At 46.0% G+C, this 19717-nt stretch overlaps 1 protein-coding gene and 1 long non-coding RNA gene across 5 annotated transcripts in view; both read right to left on the bottom strand.

Annotated features, from left to right (window-relative positions):
- LOC139056978 (uncharacterized) overlaps window positions 1–19429 on the bottom strand; it is a 117375-nt gene extending 97946 nt beyond the window's left edge. For 3 of the 4 annotated variants that reach the window (XM_070534761.1, XM_070534764.1, XM_070534763.1), the window contains exon 1: window positions 19382–19429. In XM_070534761.1, the coding sequence (XP_070390862.1) occupies window positions 19382–19388 (7 nt within the window). In that variant the 5' untranslated portion in view covers window positions 19389–19429. The remainder of the gene's footprint in view (window positions 1–19381) is intronic. The other variant, XM_070534762.1, reaches the window with a different exon arrangement.
- On the bottom strand, window positions 11729–15736 carry LOC139056977 (uncharacterized). Its single transcript, XR_011512484.1, has 3 exons — window positions 15414–15736; window positions 14559–14645; window positions 11729–11917 (listed from the first exon to the last, which is right to left on the bottom strand). It is a non-coding gene; the product is annotated as an uncharacterized lncRNA (long non-coding RNA).
- Window positions 19430–19717: the final 288 nt, after the last annotated feature.

The raw sequence follows: 19717 nt of genomic DNA, 5'->3' as shown, positions 1-19717 counted from the left end.
AACGCGAAAGAGGCTCATTGAAGAACAGCACATACAAAGTGGCACATACAGAGTGACCCGAATCGGTTACAAAGTGGTTCATTTATTAACTCCAAATACCCGCTTTTTCATACCCAGTGACCCAAATTGACCCAAAGGCTCGTTTAAAAATTGGAGGACGCTTAAGCTTCGCCTTCAAGAGTGGAACGCGACAGCGTTCCCATCGACCCACCAAGGGGTGTAAGACAATGCGCTACGGCGCAGGGATCACTTACGAGGCGCCCCGCATCGGACTTTGCGCCCACCTATCACACGGAGAGCGTCGAGCAACGCAGCGTTCGGCGCGGCAACGAAACGTGCGCCTGAGCAAACGGAACGAACCAAAGAACTCGGTGTCTCGGAGGGGGAAACGATCTACGCCAGCCAAACGTCGTGATCGGCACGGGCAGAGAGATAGATAGATAGTAATCTAAAGAAAGGAACGGCGCTTGATTCTGCAACCCGTGTGGGAACACGGCGAAGCGTCTTCAGGGTAGAGGGAGTCCGTGCCGCGACGCGCCTGGCACCGGTCCGCGCACAGCCCCAATGCGCGCATGGCGCGCCACCTGTCGGGGCAGCGCCGTACATTGAGAGGAGGGGGTCTTCTGTGTTTGCCGCAAGATGGCTCTGCGTGTGCGGTAAGCGCAGAAAAAATGTAGCGGAAACGTACTTCGCTACTCGTGTAAATGCGACTTCTGTAAGTTACATGCTCATAATTACCGATATACACCGCAGTATAACTTTCTGCGGCACGCTTTTAAGGCAACACCCCGTTCACTAGAAGCGCGTTTGTACCGCTTTCAAGCATGGAACTCGTGGCTGAGTGGTAGCGTCTCCCTCTCACACTCCGGATACTCTGGTTCGATTCCCACCCAGCCCATCTTGGAAATTGCTTTTTTATTTATGAAGTGCCTGCTGTGATTTATCGCTCACGGCCAACGCCGCGGACGCCGACACTGACGACACCGGCTTTTCTCCGACACGAGCTCCTTAACGCTGTCGCGTTAAAACACCGTTCCCTCGGCGCAGTGGCCCGATGATCTACCTATTTGTGATGGCAATTACATCGAGACTGCCACCGAATTCCCACCGCTGTATGGCGAATTTTCACCGCTGCGTAGATCGCGGCCGTGCGCCGTATGCTGTAGGTGCGAGTACAAGCTTGCAAGGCTGAGCCGAGAAGGGGGCTGTCTTGATGCGGCGCCATCTTTTCGCGACATAAGAACGCGGGGAGTGTGCGCACCGTTTGTCACGCGCGCAAGGGGGTGAGAAGGAGAAGAACATGAGGGAGCATCTCCTGCTCCAGCTACGGTCGTTCAGCTCGGCCGCGCGTGTCCGATCTTGAAGGAGGCAATCTGCGGTGGGTTCGAAGTCTAGTCGACCTGAGATAACTTATGGCTTCGTGTGGTCTGTGTTCTCACGCGCCTAATTTACGTTAAAGCGAGACGCGGTGCGAAGGGGAATTTGCTCACCCCTGCTGCCACTCTTCATCAAGACAGCGTTCTGACAGCAAGTCACCGGGGCCATCGAGTGAAATGTGTTCGTGTTTGCCTTTGTGCGCGTGACAACCTGCTTGTAATTTATTGAGCGAAGCTTTCCACCCGTTTATCGAGTGGATAAAGCGACTAACCTTAATTCCTATCGCTGTTTAATAATTAGCAATCGCAATTAATTCTTCGCCGCTCAAGGAAACATCAGACTTCTTAACATATTGCCACATACAATAAGCGGCGCATAGAAAATGGTGAAAATCTCGTGATTTGCTTAAGGGAAGACAAGGTCCCGGTCTGATCATTCTTCAGTTTGCCTATAATTAAAGTGTCCTGCTCTGTTTTATCAGTTCCGGCTGCTTATGAATTGTGACACTGGTGGAAGTGCTGGGCGAATGTTTGGGACGGCTGTAAAGACTCCCACATCAAGACCAGGACGTTTTTTGCGTGTGTAAACACTTGTTCACCGCGCCAGCCATCGCCTACTTGGCCTAGGCCCCCACTTTGGTACTTTACTAGGAAGGCCTCCTGTTACCACGACTGCCCAAGACATGGCGGACCCAGGCCCTGCATAGGTGGCTCTTTGAATTCATCGATCTCCCGTGAGCTTCCATGGCAACGCCTACGTGGATGCAAAAGACTGGCTGGAGGAGTGCGAGCACGTAGCCGAGTAAAATGGGTGGCATGCTGGACAGAAGCTATCCCGTCTGTATTTCTCGCTTGAAGACGGAGCCGGCACGTGGTTTGTAAATCGCGAGGGAGTCTGGCAAAGTTGGTATGAGTTCCGCCGCAAGTACCTCCATACGTTCGGGAGCACCGAAAGGCGAGAGCACGCGCAGCGTCTTCTCGATTCATGGATTTAAAAGCCGAATGAAACTGCTGCTATGTTCGCTGAGGACATGGCTCGTCTTTGTCGTCGTGCAGACCCCGATATGCCCGAGGCAAAATAACTCAGCCATCTCATGCGAGGCGTAAAGGAGCAGCTGTTTTGCGGTCTTGTGCGGAACCCGCCGACCAGCGTCAATGAATTTATTAAAGAATCGAGGGCCATAGAGCGCGCGTTACACCTACCCATCCGCCAGTATGATCACCTGATCAGCACTGGACCGGCAAGCGCCGCAGCAGTGACGGTCACGGACGAGGGTTCCTTGCGCCGGCTGATACGCGAAAGTGTTCAGGAGGAGAGTAAGAACCTCACTGGGTAATGCCAAGTGATTGTACAGCTGCTTCGGTGGCTGAAGATGTGCGCCAAGAAGGCAAGTGATTTAAGCTACCGAGCCACATCCCCAGACGGGGCAGCCCAGTTAGGCAGATAGTGTCCATCGACCACCACTTCAAATGCCGACTCCGCAGTATAACCAGCAGTTAGCACCGGCATCACTTTACTACTATAGAGAACAACCGACGCGACCACTTCTCAGAAGTGACATTTGGCGCACAGCTGTCTGTGGGCCCTTGGGCTTCCACTGTGGGGAAGTGGGCCAAATCTTCCGTCATTGCCATTGTCGCGTCGCAGTGTACCAAGCTTTCCATCCACTGCTTCTCGTCGTGCTTTCGACGGCAGCCAAGAGAACATCTACATGAATTCGTCTAGCTGGCCAGCCAATTCTCCCGGTTACCGGTCATGCTCCCTTTCTCCGGGACATCATTTTCCACCTGCAAGACGCAGTTCCACTGACGTAGCCCGAAGGTGATCTCCTAGCCCATGGTGGGGAAACTGAAGGCCGCGACCTCAAGGGGGAACGTTGCCACAAGTCGAAGTGCCGAAAATCACCCATTGCTGTCGAACGACCAGCTGATACAGCCGTATGCATTGACGACATACGAGATTGTAAGCGCTGACGTTACTGTCTCAATTGACGGCCACGATGTGACGGCGCTGGTAGACACTGGAGCTGGCTTTTACATCGTAAGTGAAATACTGGCGGACAAACCTCGCAAAGTTAAAACGGAGTGGTCATGGCCGCACATTAGAGGTGCTGGAGGCCAGCTACTGAAACCGACGGGCAAGTGTACTGCAAGGGTCAACATAGGGAATTCGTCATTTGTCGCAGATTTTGTTGTTCTCCCCGACTGCTGCAAAGATGTATAGACTTCTTACGCGAGTACGGTGCCGTCATCAACATGCCAGCAGGTATACTAACCATTTCTGAGGACGAAAGCGCACAACTAGAGCGCAAGTTCTTGCGCATCATAGACGACGTGGCCGTACCACCGTTATCTTGCCATCTTGTTTCCGTCAGGTGCGACACAGGGTCCGATGGTGAAGGTGTTGCCGAGCAGATAATTACGCTTTTGCTCACTCAAGGTGTTGCCTTACCGAGAAGTCTCATCAAAATAATGCATGGGCAAACACAAAAACTGCTGACAATCTTTACCAAGGAACCAGGACACATTACATAAGGCACACCAGTTGCTTAACTCTATGAGATTGCGGAACAAGGCGAATGCTTTGCATTACAGCAGAGAGAGCAAGATGCTTCGGCACCGTTACCTGTTCTTCACATGAGCGCAAGCTTATCACCAGCGAAAAGGCAGCGCCTTGTGGACCTGCTGTACCGGTTTCATGATTGCTTTTCGTCGACATCCAGAGTCGGCCAGACGGCACTGACAAAGCACCGAATTACCTTAGAGGAGACTGCGAGACCAATCCGACAAAACCCATACCATGTAGCACCAAAAGAACGCGATGCGATCCAAAAGTGCGTGAAGATAATGCTCGACTACGACGTTATCCATCCATCAAAAAGAACGGGGCATCGCCGGTAGTAATGGTCGAAAAGAAAGACGGCAGTCTACGTTTTTGCGTCGACTACCGTAAGCTGAACCGGGTGACTAGGAAAGACGTATACCCATTACCGCGTATCGACGATTCGACAGACTCAGGCATGGCCGTTACTTATCGTCGATGTACCTAAAAAGTGGATATGGGAAGTCGAAGTTGAGGAGAGAGACAGAGACATGACTGCTTTCGTAACGCCTAACGGGCTTTACGAATTAAAGTTCCTGCCTTTCGGTTTATGTTGAGCTCCAGAAACTTTTCAGCGACTCATGCATAAGGTTCTGTCCAACCTGAAATGGCAGACATGCGTTGTGTACGTCAATGACCTTATTTTTTTTCGGAGAGATTCTAGGAACGCCTGAGACGGCTGGTGGTGGCTCTACAAACGATAGGGGCCGCCGGCCTAACACTGAAACCAGAAAAGTGTCACTTTGCTTTAGAGGAAGTCCAGTTCTTAGGTCATGTTGTGAGTCATCATGGCGTCCGTCCTGACCCCGACAAGCTCACGCCGTCGAAAAATTTATAGCGCCAACGGGCAAGAAGGCAGTGACGCGTCGGCTACGTCTCTGCGCGTATTGCCGAAGTTTTAGTGCCAATTTCTCACATATAGGTACTGCGTTAACGCGCCTTGCAAGAGACGTTGCCTTCGTATGGGGCGAAGAGAAACAAGCAGCGCTTAATGATCTCGTCAATGTTGCCCGCTATGTCCTTATGCATTACGAATCCTACCCATTATCGCTTCTTATCTAGGAGACCTCTATAGCAGAGGGCATGTCCGTTATTCAGCAATGTGTAAGCCTCACCAGTTCTTCTAATCTCACTAAGGCCGATGATATCCCAAAAAATGTGTGATAGTTCCTCAAAGAGTGCTGCTAAGCTAGCCTCACTCGAGAGTGTCCGGGTGCTAAACGTTGCAAGGGTCAGTTTCCATTGGCGGTCTGTCCGGACCCAGAGATTCTTAGCACCCTCTGCTGCGTTACATGTCTGACCACCGCCTTGGTCAGGCGCTCCGCAGTTGCTGGGCACTGAGGGCCATTGGGTAATTGAGTGAGCCACTTGAGAGGGGGTGGACGAATACGGCACCAGAGAGGCCAATTCCTGTTCTGGTGAGGGAGCGTCTTGTTGAAGCTTAGTCATCATCATCAGTAGCAGCAGCCTATTCTTGTCCCCTGGATGAAGGCCTGTCCCTGCGATCCCCAATCACCCCTGTACTACGCCAACCGATTCCAAACAGTACCCGCGAATTTCTTAATTTCGACACTCCATCTAGTCTTCTGCCGTCCTTTACTGCGCTTCTGTTCTCTTGGTACCTATTCTGTTACCCTAATGGCCCAGCGGGTATCTAGCCTGCGCATTACACGACCTTCCCCGGGCCATTTTTTTTCCTTAATGTCTATAGGAATATTGTCCATGCCCGTTTGCTCTCTGATCCAAACTGCGCTCTCTCTGTCTCCTACAGCTATGCCTAGCACTCTTTGTTCCATCGTTCTCTGCGCGGTCCTTGGCTTGTTCTCAAGCTACTTTGTCAGCCTCCAAGTCTCTGCACCGTATGTCAGCACCGCTAAAATGCCCTAATTGTGTACTTTCATTTTCAATGATAACGGTAAGCTCCCATTCAGCAGCTCACGATGTCTGCCGTATCCGATACAACCCATTTTTATTCTTCTGTGAATTTCCTTCCCATGGTCCGGGTTCGCTGTGATTAGTTGACCTACTTAAACGTACTCCTCCACAGACTCTGGAGGCTGACTTGTGTTCATGAAGTCTTGTTTTCTTGCCAGGTTATTTATAATTATCTGTGTCTTCTTCATATTATTCTTCAGTCCCACTCTTACATTCTCCTTGTTAAGGTCCTGAATCATTTGCTGTATCTCGTGTCCATTGTTGCGGAACGGAACAATGTCATCGGCAAACCGAAAGTTGTTGAGGTATTCGCCGTCGATCTTTACTCCTAAGCCTTCCCAGTTTAATAGCTTGAATACATCTAGATTGCGTCTTCTTGTCTGACCCCTTTCTTTATAGGTATCTTTCTACGCTTCTTGTGCAGAATTAAGGTGGCTCTGGAATCTATGTAGGTATTTTCTAGGGTATTTACTTAAGCTGTCTGTACTCCTTGATTACGCAATGCCTCTATGACTGCCGGTGTCTCTACTGAATGAAATGCTTTTTCGTAATCTATAAAAGCCATACAGAGAGGTTTATTGTACTCTGCGGATTCCTCAATAACCTGGGTAATGACATGGATGTGATCCATTGCGGAGTTCCTGAAGCCAGCCTGCTCCCTTGGTTGACTAAATTGTTGTGTTGCTATTATTTTTTTTAGATTATCTTGGTCAATATTTTATATAATACTGGGAGTAAGCTAATGGGCCTATAATATTTAGTTCTTTAAAGTCGCATTTCTTGTGGATTCGTATAATGCTTGCATTCTTCCAGTTTTCTGGCACCCTTGCAGTCGATAGACTCTTCGTATAGAGAGCCACCAGTTTTCCTAGCATTGTGTCTCTTCCATCTTTGATTAAATCGACTGTTATTCCATCCTCTCCTGCCGCTTTTCCCCGTTTCATGCCTTGCAAGGCCTTTCTGAGCTCATCTGTAGTTATAGGAGGAGTTTCTGTATACTGTTCATTTTTGTTGTCAATAGAGCGCTCCTGAGTCGTCTGGGTACGGTAAAGGTCAGTATAGAATTCTTCCGCTACTTTTACTATATCTTCGAGATTGCTGATCATATTACCCTGCTTATATTTTAGTGCATACATCTTGGTTCGTCCTATGCCAAGTTTACTTCCCACTGATTTCCGGCTGCGTCCATATTTTACGGTTGTGACAGCTCCGCGAATTCTAGCTTATCTTTTGAGTTGGACATTCATTCTTTGTCGTTTCCTTATTAGGTCCTTTGGTACTTGGGAGAGCTTGCCTACTGGTTGCCTTGGTGCCTTGCCTCCCACTTCAATTGCTGCCCCTGAAGCCAGCCTCGTTACGGTTTCATTCACTACCTCTATGTCATCATCATCATCATCTGTCTGTTCTAAGGCTGTATATTTGTTTGCAAGCACCAGCCTAAACTTAGTACCTAAGCATAGTGGGCCTTCCAAATTTATTGTACCTGGATTAGTACAGCCCCACTCGCTCTCGGCATCTTTTGCCGGTGACAGGCGTCATTCCAAGCCTTTAGATGCATAGGTGCATGGGCATTATATATGAGGGAACCCCGCAATGCTGGCCCAAGAACAAAGGGCCAGTAATACCAGGAAGAAGGAAGTGCGGAGAAAATGAAGAATGTGCTCCACCAAATAGTTGGAGTGCGCGGCAACTGGGACAAGAAATTTCCGGGAGCTACTGATCACGCTTTTATCTAACTTCACTGCTCCTTCATTTGATGCAAATTCCACAAACATCAAAAACCTCTGTCCCGCACACATTACGCTTGCCACCCCTATAAGTCAATTGGGCCTACTTTCAAGTGGCGCTTTCATGTTGATATATATTGAAGCTGTTTCTTCCTCTGACTGCTATAAAATCACGTCTCTTAACATACTCTGAGAGGGCACCCGTTGCCTTTTGTTCCCTATTTCCTAAGGCTGTTTCTTACAGCACCTTAAGCCACATTTTTATTCAGAAAATACAAACATCCAAGTAACCAATAAATGACAAATGCATTATTCACCGGAGTGACAAAGAAAGAACCTCTATCGAAAAGGACGTAACAAGCATTTCATGGCGCTCTAGCAGTTCGCTAAAAGAAACGCTGCTATAGCGACGTTTCCTACTAGAACATGCTAAGAAACGTTAATATGACAATGTATTAGGTTATAAAAAGGTAATCTCAAAAAACAGCGGAAACTACTTAATCAATTTTTAAACCTGCCTTCCTCGAATACAGATATTTCAACAATAAATTATAATGGTCTGACTCATCACCAGCCGGCAGGTCTTGCTAAACCATTTTCTAAACACTCTTCTTCACCCTAAAGTTATCGCGATTCCGCATGCCTGCCAGGCTTTGTGTGTTTTTTACTCCATTTCTTAGAGAGCAGCTCTTTGGCGCCCGTTCCTGCATTTCGCGTCGTCGTCGTACCTCGCCGTACCGAAGGCCATTATCTGTGCGCTGCTCTAGCGGCGCACGCTCCTGCTGCCATATCTCGCGCGCGACGCGAGTATTGCTCTCGCCTTCTCCTCCAAAGCCGGATGACGTGTTCTCCCCTATCCTCTCGCACCCTTCTTCCAAGCAGCGCCGTTGTGGTGGCTCTCGGCTCTGCCGTCCACTCCGCCCTCGTCGTCCTTTCTCCCGCTGCCGCAGCACTGCTGTGGTGTGTGTGGCGGGCGCCCCTTGCCGCCTCGCGCGTGATCCACGGCTCTCCGCTCCTCCGTCTACGCGTAGCGTGGATGTACGGCTCTCAGCCGTTTCTCTCGCTTTCCTGTTTGCGGGGCGTATTCCTCAGGGGCATTTGTCGTCTCTGGTAGTGCTTGCGCCTGGCTGGCCTTCTCCCGCCTCCACTCTTGCCCTATGCCTCCCCTTACCTGGCGCAGTGCCGTTGCGGTGTCTCGATGGACAGTTATAGCGTTTGGTCCTCTTACTTCTACTTCCCACCCCAACCCTGTGCGGCCACATTTAGGCCTGTCCGTGAGTGAACGAGTGTGCTACCTCTAGTCAAAGGCCCTGTTCTGTACCCATTTCCTCATCCCACCTCAGAATAAACATTAAATAATGATCATTAATCTCCCCCCTCTCAGTGATGGTGACCCACTATAACATGGCTAGATGGTGCATCGCCGGAGCGCCTGCTTCATAGCGGCGGATTGCGACGTGGGCTGTCCAATACAAAACGTAAAACCGCCTCTGTTCGGCACTGCGTGTTCTGTAGGCGGTTGCCTGTTGTTGAAATAAGGCAGGATCTGCGCTCAGAGATGGCTTTGCCAAGAAGCGTAATCGTCGGCCAAATTTTTTTCTCGCTACTTCTGACGAAACGAATTCATTTGTTCGTAACCAAAAGATTTCTTCTGCTCGCTCAGGTTATATAACTGCACAACATTTAAAGTTGGTTTCTCCTGTCATCTCTCGTTCTTTATGCTCCATAATTAAGCTTATATTTACAAGCGGTTCTTTTCTAGATTCCTTAAGCTCACTAAGGTGCCAAATTGAAGAAGGGCGATAGGAAAGTCACGACTAATTAGACACCCATTTCAATTTGTCAAATTTGTCTTCTCTTTGCAAGCTTATTCAGTAGTGAAGATGTTGAACTCGTATCTTAACAAATTTTAATTCATCAGATGATGTCGATTTGGATTTCACGAAGGCAATGCACACAATTAATCCCTGCATATTATTTACCGGTCCTGCATCAAATATGTTGAATTTGCACGACAGACAATGCGTGGTCTACGGTGGTAGTGCATACTCCAATAACAAAAACATAAACCAGAGTTTTCCTCAGGGCTGTATTTAGGTCCATTGCTTTATGCCTTGCACATTAAGAACCTTCCCGGAATATTGTGCTCGGCCCCGTGTGTTTTCTTATGTTGCCAACACTGCGATATGATGCGTGAATAAAACGGTTGCCTTACTTACTTCCAAGCTAAATTGTCTGCTATCTGTTGTTCCACCAACTGGTAGAACACTAATGACAATTTTAAAACGTTGAGAAATTAAACTGCCGTTTAGATCAGCTCAGTGACTTTTATCGACAGAGATTGTTTGGTCTCTCGTCCCTCTCTCTCTTCCTGCGTCGGTTAGAGTAATATTTTCCAGAATCTACCTTATTTCAAATTCCGATTACAGCTCATATGTTAATCATGTTAAGAAAAAAAATGTGTTCGGGAGTCGTTTATTTTTCATTCTGAGCCTAATTTTTCAACTAATGTGCTCTTATCTCTTTACTTCTTTTTCATCCAAAGTCCTCTAACCTATGGAATAGTCACCTGGAGAAAGACGCACTATTGCCACACTTATCTTTGCAGAGCTTTCGGAACCACGCTCTCCGCACTGTTACATATAGCACATACCGTACCAGTGCTCCTGCACTGCTTCGTGAATTTCACATTTTGTCTAATGCAAGTCGTTTTAATACTGCATAACTAGTGCATATTTTATGATTGTTGATAATGAACAGTCATTCCAACATATTAGTAAATGTATATAGCGCAATACTCATAAAGCTCGTTTTCCATCCAATAGAAATTTTATATTACCAGCGTGTACAACAATGACGGTACGAAAATCATGCCTTATACTGAATATCGCTTTGGAATCACCTGCCTCTGCATATAAAGTCGCTAACATCGTTATTCTTGATTGAAAAAGCTCTCAATGTATTTCTTCTTAATACGAGTAGATAAACTCAATCTGTGTTTTCTTTTGTATTTCGGCACTGTTACCTGTTTTACTTTCGTGCATCTTGAATAGATATATTCGCATGTGAATTTTTAATAGTATTGTATCTTCTTAATTTTTTCATAGCGGTGTTGTATTACTAATAAAAAATTACCCCTGTAGCCTTGATCGTGGGGCCGTTGCCATCCTGGGATTGTGGAAGCCTAGTCTGCAAAATCTTTGTAAATTTTGTGCGCTTTATACTATCGATCATAACTAAATAAATCACACGAAAAGAAACAGTAGTGAAGGTTGACCCGATGCACAAACACTCAGTGGGAGACCCCAGCTTTTCAGAGCTAGGCGACACAGTCATCGATCAGAAACTCCGACAAGGATTACAATCTGAACCTGAGAACGAAGGTTAAGTCAGGCATAGAGCGCAGCGGCTGTGAGGTGAACGACTACAACAGCCACGATGTCCTGGATGTCGAAACAAATGTAACTCATGGAGCACACCTGCGGCAAGAAGGGACGCGAAGGGTTCTAGCCTAGGGCTGGTCCAACTGACGTTGGGGCGCGTGAGCGTCAGCTCGCAACTTGTTCACGTCCAGCAGCCCCTTATGAAAATATGAGATGAGTTTCAGAAGAAAGTCTGACGAGTTTTGACATCAAAGCCATTAGACTTTCTGACGAGTTTCTTTGGAATTTTCTGATGTATTCCTAATGTCATTCTATAACATATTGGCCACCGTCTTTCTGTAGAATTCTTGACGAGTGTTTTTCTTGTGAGCATGAAATGTGTTCCTAATGGGCGCTCCAAAGCAGTTTTCTTGTGACTTTCTCACGTCTTCCTAATGAATCTCTAATGAGCTTATACATTAGACTGCTGGTGCTCATATTACTCCTATAACGAAATTGGCCACCACGTGTGGTAACATTTTCTCATGTGTCCCAATGGCAGTCAGACCTTAATTAAATATGTTACCTGTGCGTGACTGTCTTTGGTGCTTGATATATGCAGCCTGTATGCATGTATGTATGTCCAGCGAAGATGCAGCACTTTTGTCAACATTTACATGGGCCCTACATATGCTGTATGTTAGACATTACTCAAAGAAAGATATTTAACAAAAACATTTATTGGGCATATCAATGCTTCCTTAAATGCAGAAGGAGGTTAAATGGAAGGAAAACACAGTATCAGTCTGGTTACGGATGTGATATTTTCCTTTCATTTAATCTCGCTACTTATCACTGAGGAGAGGCTGTTCTTGAGGTGGAGTGTCGTCATCTTGAAGTAAGTGCACGTGTACCCTGCATGGTAGAAAGCACAGAAAATTAACAAAACTTGGCAATCAACCACAGAAATACACGCTGTATCACTTGCTGCAGAACGATCTGGAGATGTTATAGATAGTTCTGCGAAAAATTTATGTGGGGTCGGTTCACACAAAGTTGTTGAGGAACCACTGTGTGGCCTTTGGGTGGAGCAGTAACTACAGTAAGCAGAAATTGCTCTTGGCTGTAAAAACGTGCAACGTGGATCAGCTGTGGCGTGTGTACATTTCGTGAACTACACTTCACCTATATCGGTTTCCACTTGACAAAGGACAGCAGTGTCTGTGGATTGCTAGCGTGAATGAGAAAATCTCACTAATTACTTGGCTTGGAAATGAGCGTAGGAGTGTTTGTGCACGGGCAACCCAATGCATCCCAAAGACATCCAAGTGCCAGTCGTTACAGAATATTTGCATCAGCTACGGGCACAGTTCTCATACATTCCAAGCCTACTATGTCATGCATGTGTTGGCCTCCTGAATGATGGCATACATCCAATTCAAGAAATACACCCCACCATGTCTGGAGTTTTTATCACTTAAACCCGAGCGCTGCTTTCAGAGGGAGGGCACAAGTTGAAAAACAAATGCGTAGAAGCATGGTGAACAAGCTTGCATAAAAATAATTTAATAAATAAGCATGGTGGTTGCTATCCCACGTCATTATTGAGTATTCCTCTTTGTCATGCAATCATAATGAGCGTTGACTGACACATGTCCCATTTTTGGATGTGGTATTCCTCACTGATTTTGTTGTATCAATCGGTTGCCATAGGCGAACAAAACAGATAAACAATCTAAATCTAGTGCACAGCTTGTCGTGTCAATGCATGCTCAAATGGGACGAGCACACTGGTCCTTTGAGTGAATTATGGTGCTCTCCTAGGCGCATGCTGAGGCACCGGCTAGTCAGCGTGCCCAATGTACATTGGACCAAATATGCACGTGATCAAAAGAATAGCCTACATTGCCCCTCAGAGATACAAAACAAATTTTGGGTATCTTTAACTAAGCAAGCCTCCAATGCCTGGGTGCCTTTGTCAATTCACTTGTGGATTGCAATGCACATATATTTCCAGCAAAAATAAATTAGGCAGCACATGCACAACAGTCATGTTGTGTGGTCTCCCATCCCTCGCTGCGCAAATTTTGTCCTGAAAAGTTACATGAACTGATTGAATTGAAAATTGAATCGAGAAAGGCAAGGAGGCAAGCGAGGGTTGCTTGGTTAAAGGTGGCACCAAATTTGTCCAGTACGTGTCAGAGGCACTGTACTGTATTCCTTTCACATGTGGTCAAATGTACATAGTGCAGACTGGCTGGTGCCTAAATATGTACCTATGAGATCACCATATTTCACTCAAAAGACCAGTATGCTCGTCCGACTTGGCCACACATATCCGCAATGGTGCTTCAGGCCGGATTAGGATTGTTTATCTGTTTTCACCCATGGATGAAAATTGGCAAGAGAAATCAGTCAGGCACACCACATAAATAACAATAAGTGTCAGGCAGCCCTCATTATCAATGCATGAAGAAAGGCATCCTTTGTAGATTACAAGGGATAGAAACTAGTGTGTGCCGATTCACTTTCTTTTTATGCAAACACCATTTATCATGATTTTAGGCCTTTGTATTACAACTTCTGCCATCCCTCAAATTAACTGGTGCACAACGAGTGCTATTTTTGTTAGTCCTTCCTACAACTTAAACAGTTGTTAGCCAAGGTCATGTTGCGTGGTCTCCCTTCCCTCGCTGCGTAAATGTTGTCCTGAAAAGTTACATGAACTGATTGGCAAATTCAAATAGACACTACAAGTTTTGCCGAGTGGGCACAGCTGGTTCTCAGAAATGCACAAAAACAGTGATGGGTATCTGTTGGTATCCTGTAGTGTGTGCAACCTAGCTGTGACATTGCTGCACTAGACACACTCACAACTGCTACAATGCCTACCAGCATAAATAGGGGCAGCTTGCAAAGAAAAGAATACGAAGAAAGTGAGAGAAAAAATAGAAAGCTTACCAGAAAAGACCTCACTACTTAAGTAACTGCAGCACAATGAATACTGGCCTTCCTATTTCATTTCAAGAAATTCGAGTTCATCAAATGTGTATTTGCCAGTGACAGTTATTCTGAGAACAAAACAGACATAATTGTAAATATCAATGTTAAACAATGGTATGCACACTGCGTGCTTAGACCTGTGACATATATGGCACACTACACTTCGAATTCTTACATGGACAAAAACAGCACATGTGTGTATCATAAGCAGAAAGGAAAACAGGGAAATATATGCTACAGCATAAGAAACTGTTCCAAACAAATAAAACCAAAATAAAAATGAAACATACTGCGTAATAGGCAAAAATAAAATGGACTTGCAGCCAAGCAATTGATGCGAGAAAAATACTAAACGTCAGGACATGCGAGGTGTAGTTTTAACAGAACAAGATTACGTGTGCATAATGTCTACAAACACAAATAAGCAGCAAGTGGAATAAAGTTGCATAAATATTTAGCCTATTTAGCAAGATTCATTAAGTAATATGTCGATACACTTATCCACTAATGATACCGAAGCCCACTTTTGTGAACACGTACACTTAAAGCATACCTGATATGTCCATCCAGATTACACGCCGTGCTGCTGCAGCCATGGCCACGGGTTATGTGGACACTGTTGTGGGTCACGGCTTCACCACTACAAAGAGAATTCTGTGTTAACTTATAGCTGTGGCAGAATAAGATCATCACATTGTGAACACATGCAAGGAGCATGTAAAAACAGTCACGAAAACAATGCCTGCACTGGTGCAGGGTGGCAACAGAGCACAAAGTCGAAGTCACTGATGAATGTCGCGATAACGGGGACCCCTTCAACAAGGCAAAATTTTACACGCAGCAGCAGCGCATTAAAGAATGTTTGTTTACATAACGATTCTAGAGTTTCTTTAATGACTTTACGTGACTATCCCTTGTAATGTTTAGTTACGTCAAAGTTATGGCAACACCCCTTCAAAACAAACCTGTACCAGTAGCACGCTGTGATTGCTTACATTTCTTTTCTCCTAATACTCCTCCTGAATCGAAAACTTTGTAAGCAGAGATTATCTACAACGTCGAATCATTTATAAGCGAGGAAACGTCATTGCAGTGAGAATCGGTCAAGAGGTAGATGAGTCGTTATTATGCGACATCAGCAGAAATGCAGGAGCTCACGCACAAGCCCGCATGATGAACACGATTATTTCCGAACTTAATCTTTCTCATCAGAAGAAAACGCTTATCAAGATTTTCAATTCCGCATTATGGCAATAAATTCGCGCAGCTAAACTCTGACACCCAGCAAGCATCGGCATAGGTTTCACTGTTGTCGTGGGAGTTCTCTTTCCTACGTTCGCAAGGCAACCTATGCCCACACCGAGAAGCACGCACAACACGTGTGTAGTTAGCAAGCACGGTTGCTCACCTTTTGAATGGCACGACGCGGTCGAAAAGCGCCCTCCAAGTTGCCGATGCTTCGATGTTACTCCCAGCAGACATACCGGTGCATAGTGGAGGAGCAGTGGCACGCTAACAACACGCATTATTTCTTCGCGACGTCCACCCAACTTTCCACGACAACCAGAGACAAAGGGAACGCACTCCACGGCATGAACATCGTTGGTCCGCATTTGGCTGGCGCGCCACGCACACGGCGAGTTTGCAGCGAGACACAAGCTGTCTGTGGCACTTATGCGCACGCGAACTAAGTCACATTTAGTAACAGCAAACACAAAAACACACGATCAAACAAGCACATCGTTGCAGCTCGCACGCCCGACCGACTCGTAAACAGAGCGACAGGCTTATTGGATTGGATTGGATAGGAAACGGGATGGTGGGTGGCGCCACCAACAGGTCGGCTGGGGCCGGCCAATGCCTCGGCTAGCGTCATCTGAGGATTTGTACGGCTGCCTAATTGCGCATAGCTGTTGCAAGACAAGCAGAACCGCAGATAAGTCTATATTGTAAGCTATAGTTTGGCATAGAAAGAAATTCTATAACGCATTTTCAATTTGAATCGTTTCTGCTATCTGCGGACAGCAAAAGCATGGCCTTCGAGATCTGAAAATGTTAACCCTATAGAAAGCCGTTGCGGTGACGTTATTCGAACGATTTTCGCTTCGGTTACCTCTCATAAAACCCATGAATTACGCATTTCGCTGCTCCCCGTGCTACCTGCGCCGTCACTTCAATTTAAATAACTTCCTGCTGTCGTTAACATCAACTATATGGCCTCAGACATCGTTGACGTGATCTCCGAGGGACACATGTGTGCAGTGTGCGATGTTTTAGTGCCAGTTGCAACAGTGTCAGTCGGAAAGCGTCAAATCTGCTCGTGTGGCGCAGCTTACGCCCCTGTCGTCCGTATGTTGCTTTCGTGTTAGTGCGTTTAATCTGCGCGGGTTGTACTACTGTCGCTCGTGCCTTCTGTGTTGATCGTGCTATCCACGAAGATTCCTCGAAAAACCCACATGTCTCGGTAGCGTGCATTTGTCCTATGTGGTATATGCCAGAAATGTGCGCTGGCGTACGATGTGCTTTCAACCAAGTACTACAGTGCGTTCCAGCAAATAGACGCTTACGCGCAGTTTTTTTTTTCTTTTTACCCGTCGTGGTTGGTCAGTGGCTATGGTGTTTCGCTGCTGAGCACGAGGTCGCGGCATCGAATCCCGGCCTCGGCGGCCGCATTTCAATGGGGGCGACATGCGGAAACACCCGTGTACTTAGATTTAGGTGCACGTTAAAGAACCCCAGGTGGTCGAAATTTCCAGAGTCCTCCACTATGGCGTGCCTCATAATCAGAAAGTGGTTTTCGCACGTAAAACCCCATAATTTTTTACGCGCAGTTTTCCATGTCATGATCATGTCAATCTGCACAATTGTCCGTTTGCCACTTAAAGACTAGTAACACATCCGAGAAATAAAACTGCTCAGAACAAGGCATACGCTATAGGATTGCACTGTTTACCAAATGTGATAACGGGGTAACACCATCTTACAGTGCTCTTTAAAAAGGAAAGAAAATGACGTCGTTGTTTTGTGCCTAGCCCTGATATATCGGAAGCGTTTCCTGAGTACTCGGCCCTCACTCTGTGTTATATCGTTTTCATCATTTTTGTCTCTTAGACTGTCCCTAACGATGAATCGGAACCACTTCCACCAAAGGCCAAGGGTCCGAGTGACTTAATTAACTGTATCCTAATTAACGGTTCCTTACTTAACATCGTCATCATTAACACCAATGGTCACGGGTTGGACTCCCACCAATAGTCATGTGTCCGAGTGCTTTCATCAACTATATCTTAATTAGCTGTACATTAATTAGCATCGCCTTCATTAACGACAAAATTCGTGGGCACAACTCCTACACAAGATCATGGGTTCGAGTGCTTTCAGTAACTATATATTAATTGAATATGCCTAATTAACATAACCTTTAACAACAAACGCCGTGGGATCCAGTGCCTTAACTGACTATATTAATTAACACTACCTTAATTAACATCGCCTTCATTAACAACAAAGGTCGTGAATTGGATTCGCACCCAAGGTACTGGGTGCGAGTGACTTAATTGCTAGATCTTAATTAACTGTGCCCTAATTAGCACCATCTTCATTAACAAAGGCCGTGGGTGCGAGTGCCTCAAATAACTGTATCATAACTGCGCCTTAATTAACACCACCTTCATTAACACATAAGATCGTGAGCTCGAGGGTGTTAATTGCCTATATCTTAATTAACGTTACCTCAATTAATATCGCCTTCGGTGGCAGTTGCCAGCCTGCTCCTCGCTTTCCCTTTCCTGTTACCTGTGTATATGTGTGCAAAACAAATAATAATAATAATAATAATAATAATAATAATAATAATAATAATTAACAACAATGGTCGTGGGTGCGATTCCCACACAAGGTAATGTGTTCGAGTGACTTAATTCCTAGATCGTAATTAACTGTACCTTAATTAGCATCGTCATCATTAACAAAGGTCGTGGGTTCGAGTGCCTCAAATAACTGCATCTTAACTGCGCGTAAATTAACAGCGCCTTCATAAGCACCAAGGGTCGTGGATACGAGTGTCTTAGTTAACAACATAATATTCAGCTGCGCCTTAATTAACATATTAATTAACAGGCTTCGACTTCCACTAAGAGTCGTACGTGCGTTCGAGTGCATTAATTAACCATATCTTCAATAACATTCTTAATTAACGGTGCCTTAATCAACACCAAAGGTCGTGGGTTCGTAGCCTTAATTGCCGCCAAAGGTAGGTTAGTTCGACTCCCATAAAAGGTTGAGAGTTTGTAACCTCTTTGTACATCGAGTGCTCACGCCGACAATGCCGGATTTTGCGGCTCATGAGCCATTTAATGCTATCGCATTACAAAGAATTTTTCGCGACTTGGCATCGTACACATTCATATATGATGTATGTACTTTGACATTAGCAATAACACAAAAAAGCTGTACACTCCTCTCGTCAGAAATCCTAAGGTGCATTGTCATTTGAGTCTCTGATGTACTTGTGATGCCAAAAAACATTATACGATGCATTCCTTATGAATGTCTGATGTCACCTTAGGAACACATCACGTCCTCCACAGAAACTCATGGTTCATTTTCATAAGGGGCCGCGTCGCGTCCAGCATCATGAATATGGGCGATTCGCAGGCAAAGCATGCAAAATAAGCGAGCATCTTTGTTCGAACATATCTAGTTCTTCCGAAATGATTAACGAATCGATAGGTAATATTGTCAACAGGAAGGTTGAAATTAACCATTTGTTCATTGATGCGCACTTTTCCCTGTAAGAGAATCGAACAACCAACTTCAGTTTTCATTACAACGCACTACTTCTACTGCTATTTACGCCACAGTGATCTCCGCTTCACCTGCTGCCTTGTAAAATAATGCCCCACGTCCCGTACAGCAGCAGCAAACGACTTTATTGGGGTCCTGAGGAGCTAAGCGGGGGCCTGCGGGTCCCTACCCAGCCGCTGGCTAGTCCCATGTCGGAACAGAGAGGCCATGCCCCTCCGCTCGTTCACGGGCCCTCTGGACAGCCAGGAGCTGGACGTCCTGTCTCGGGTCTGTGATGGCCTTCGTCCAGTCTTCTTCTGTATTAAAATCCTGTAACCCAGGGCACTGCCAGAGCATGTGATTTAAGGAGCTAAATTCAGTGCCGCAATCTGGGCAGAGTGGGTCGATGTCCGGGTGGAGCTCGTCCCGTACAGAAATTTAGGACTAACGCGCAGAGGTTGCCGTTTGAATCAAGTGTCATCGTAAAGAAAACACTGGCTCTGCTAGTCTCGGATGAATCCCTGTAATGAATAGCTGACGCAAGTTTGCATCCGTTAGGGTCCCAGCAGAAATAAAGTTATGACGACTCACCGACCATTATGTTGAGAACAGCTAGCAAGTGCAGAACAGGATAGCTGGTTGCTTGGTTTGCAATTACGTATGGCTTGCCCCACTACAGTAGACTAGCCAAGAATTGGACCACGTTAAAATTTTAATTATTCACGGGAAAAACATGATAGAAATATTTATATAACATCAAAGTAAAACTAACATAACCTGTCTTTTAAGAAATGAAATATCGTCATGCATTATACTGAAATTTGTCAACCGCCGTAGTATCCCTTTGACTAAGTCCTTTTGAAAGGACATTCGCTTAATCTCAATAACGAGCGGAGAAATGGTGGTGACCATGATGACGATACTGAT

The sequence above is a fragment of the Dermacentor albipictus genome, chromosome 3 (genome assembly GCF_038994185.2).
Source record: "Dermacentor albipictus isolate Rhodes 1998 colony chromosome 3, USDA_Dalb.pri_finalv2, whole genome shotgun sequence".
Taxonomy (NCBI): Eukaryota; Metazoa; Arthropoda; class Arachnida; order Ixodida; family Ixodidae; genus Dermacentor; species Dermacentor albipictus.
The sequence above is the reverse complement of the archived record's forward strand: the minus strand, read 5'-3'. Positions and strand labels throughout refer to the sequence as shown.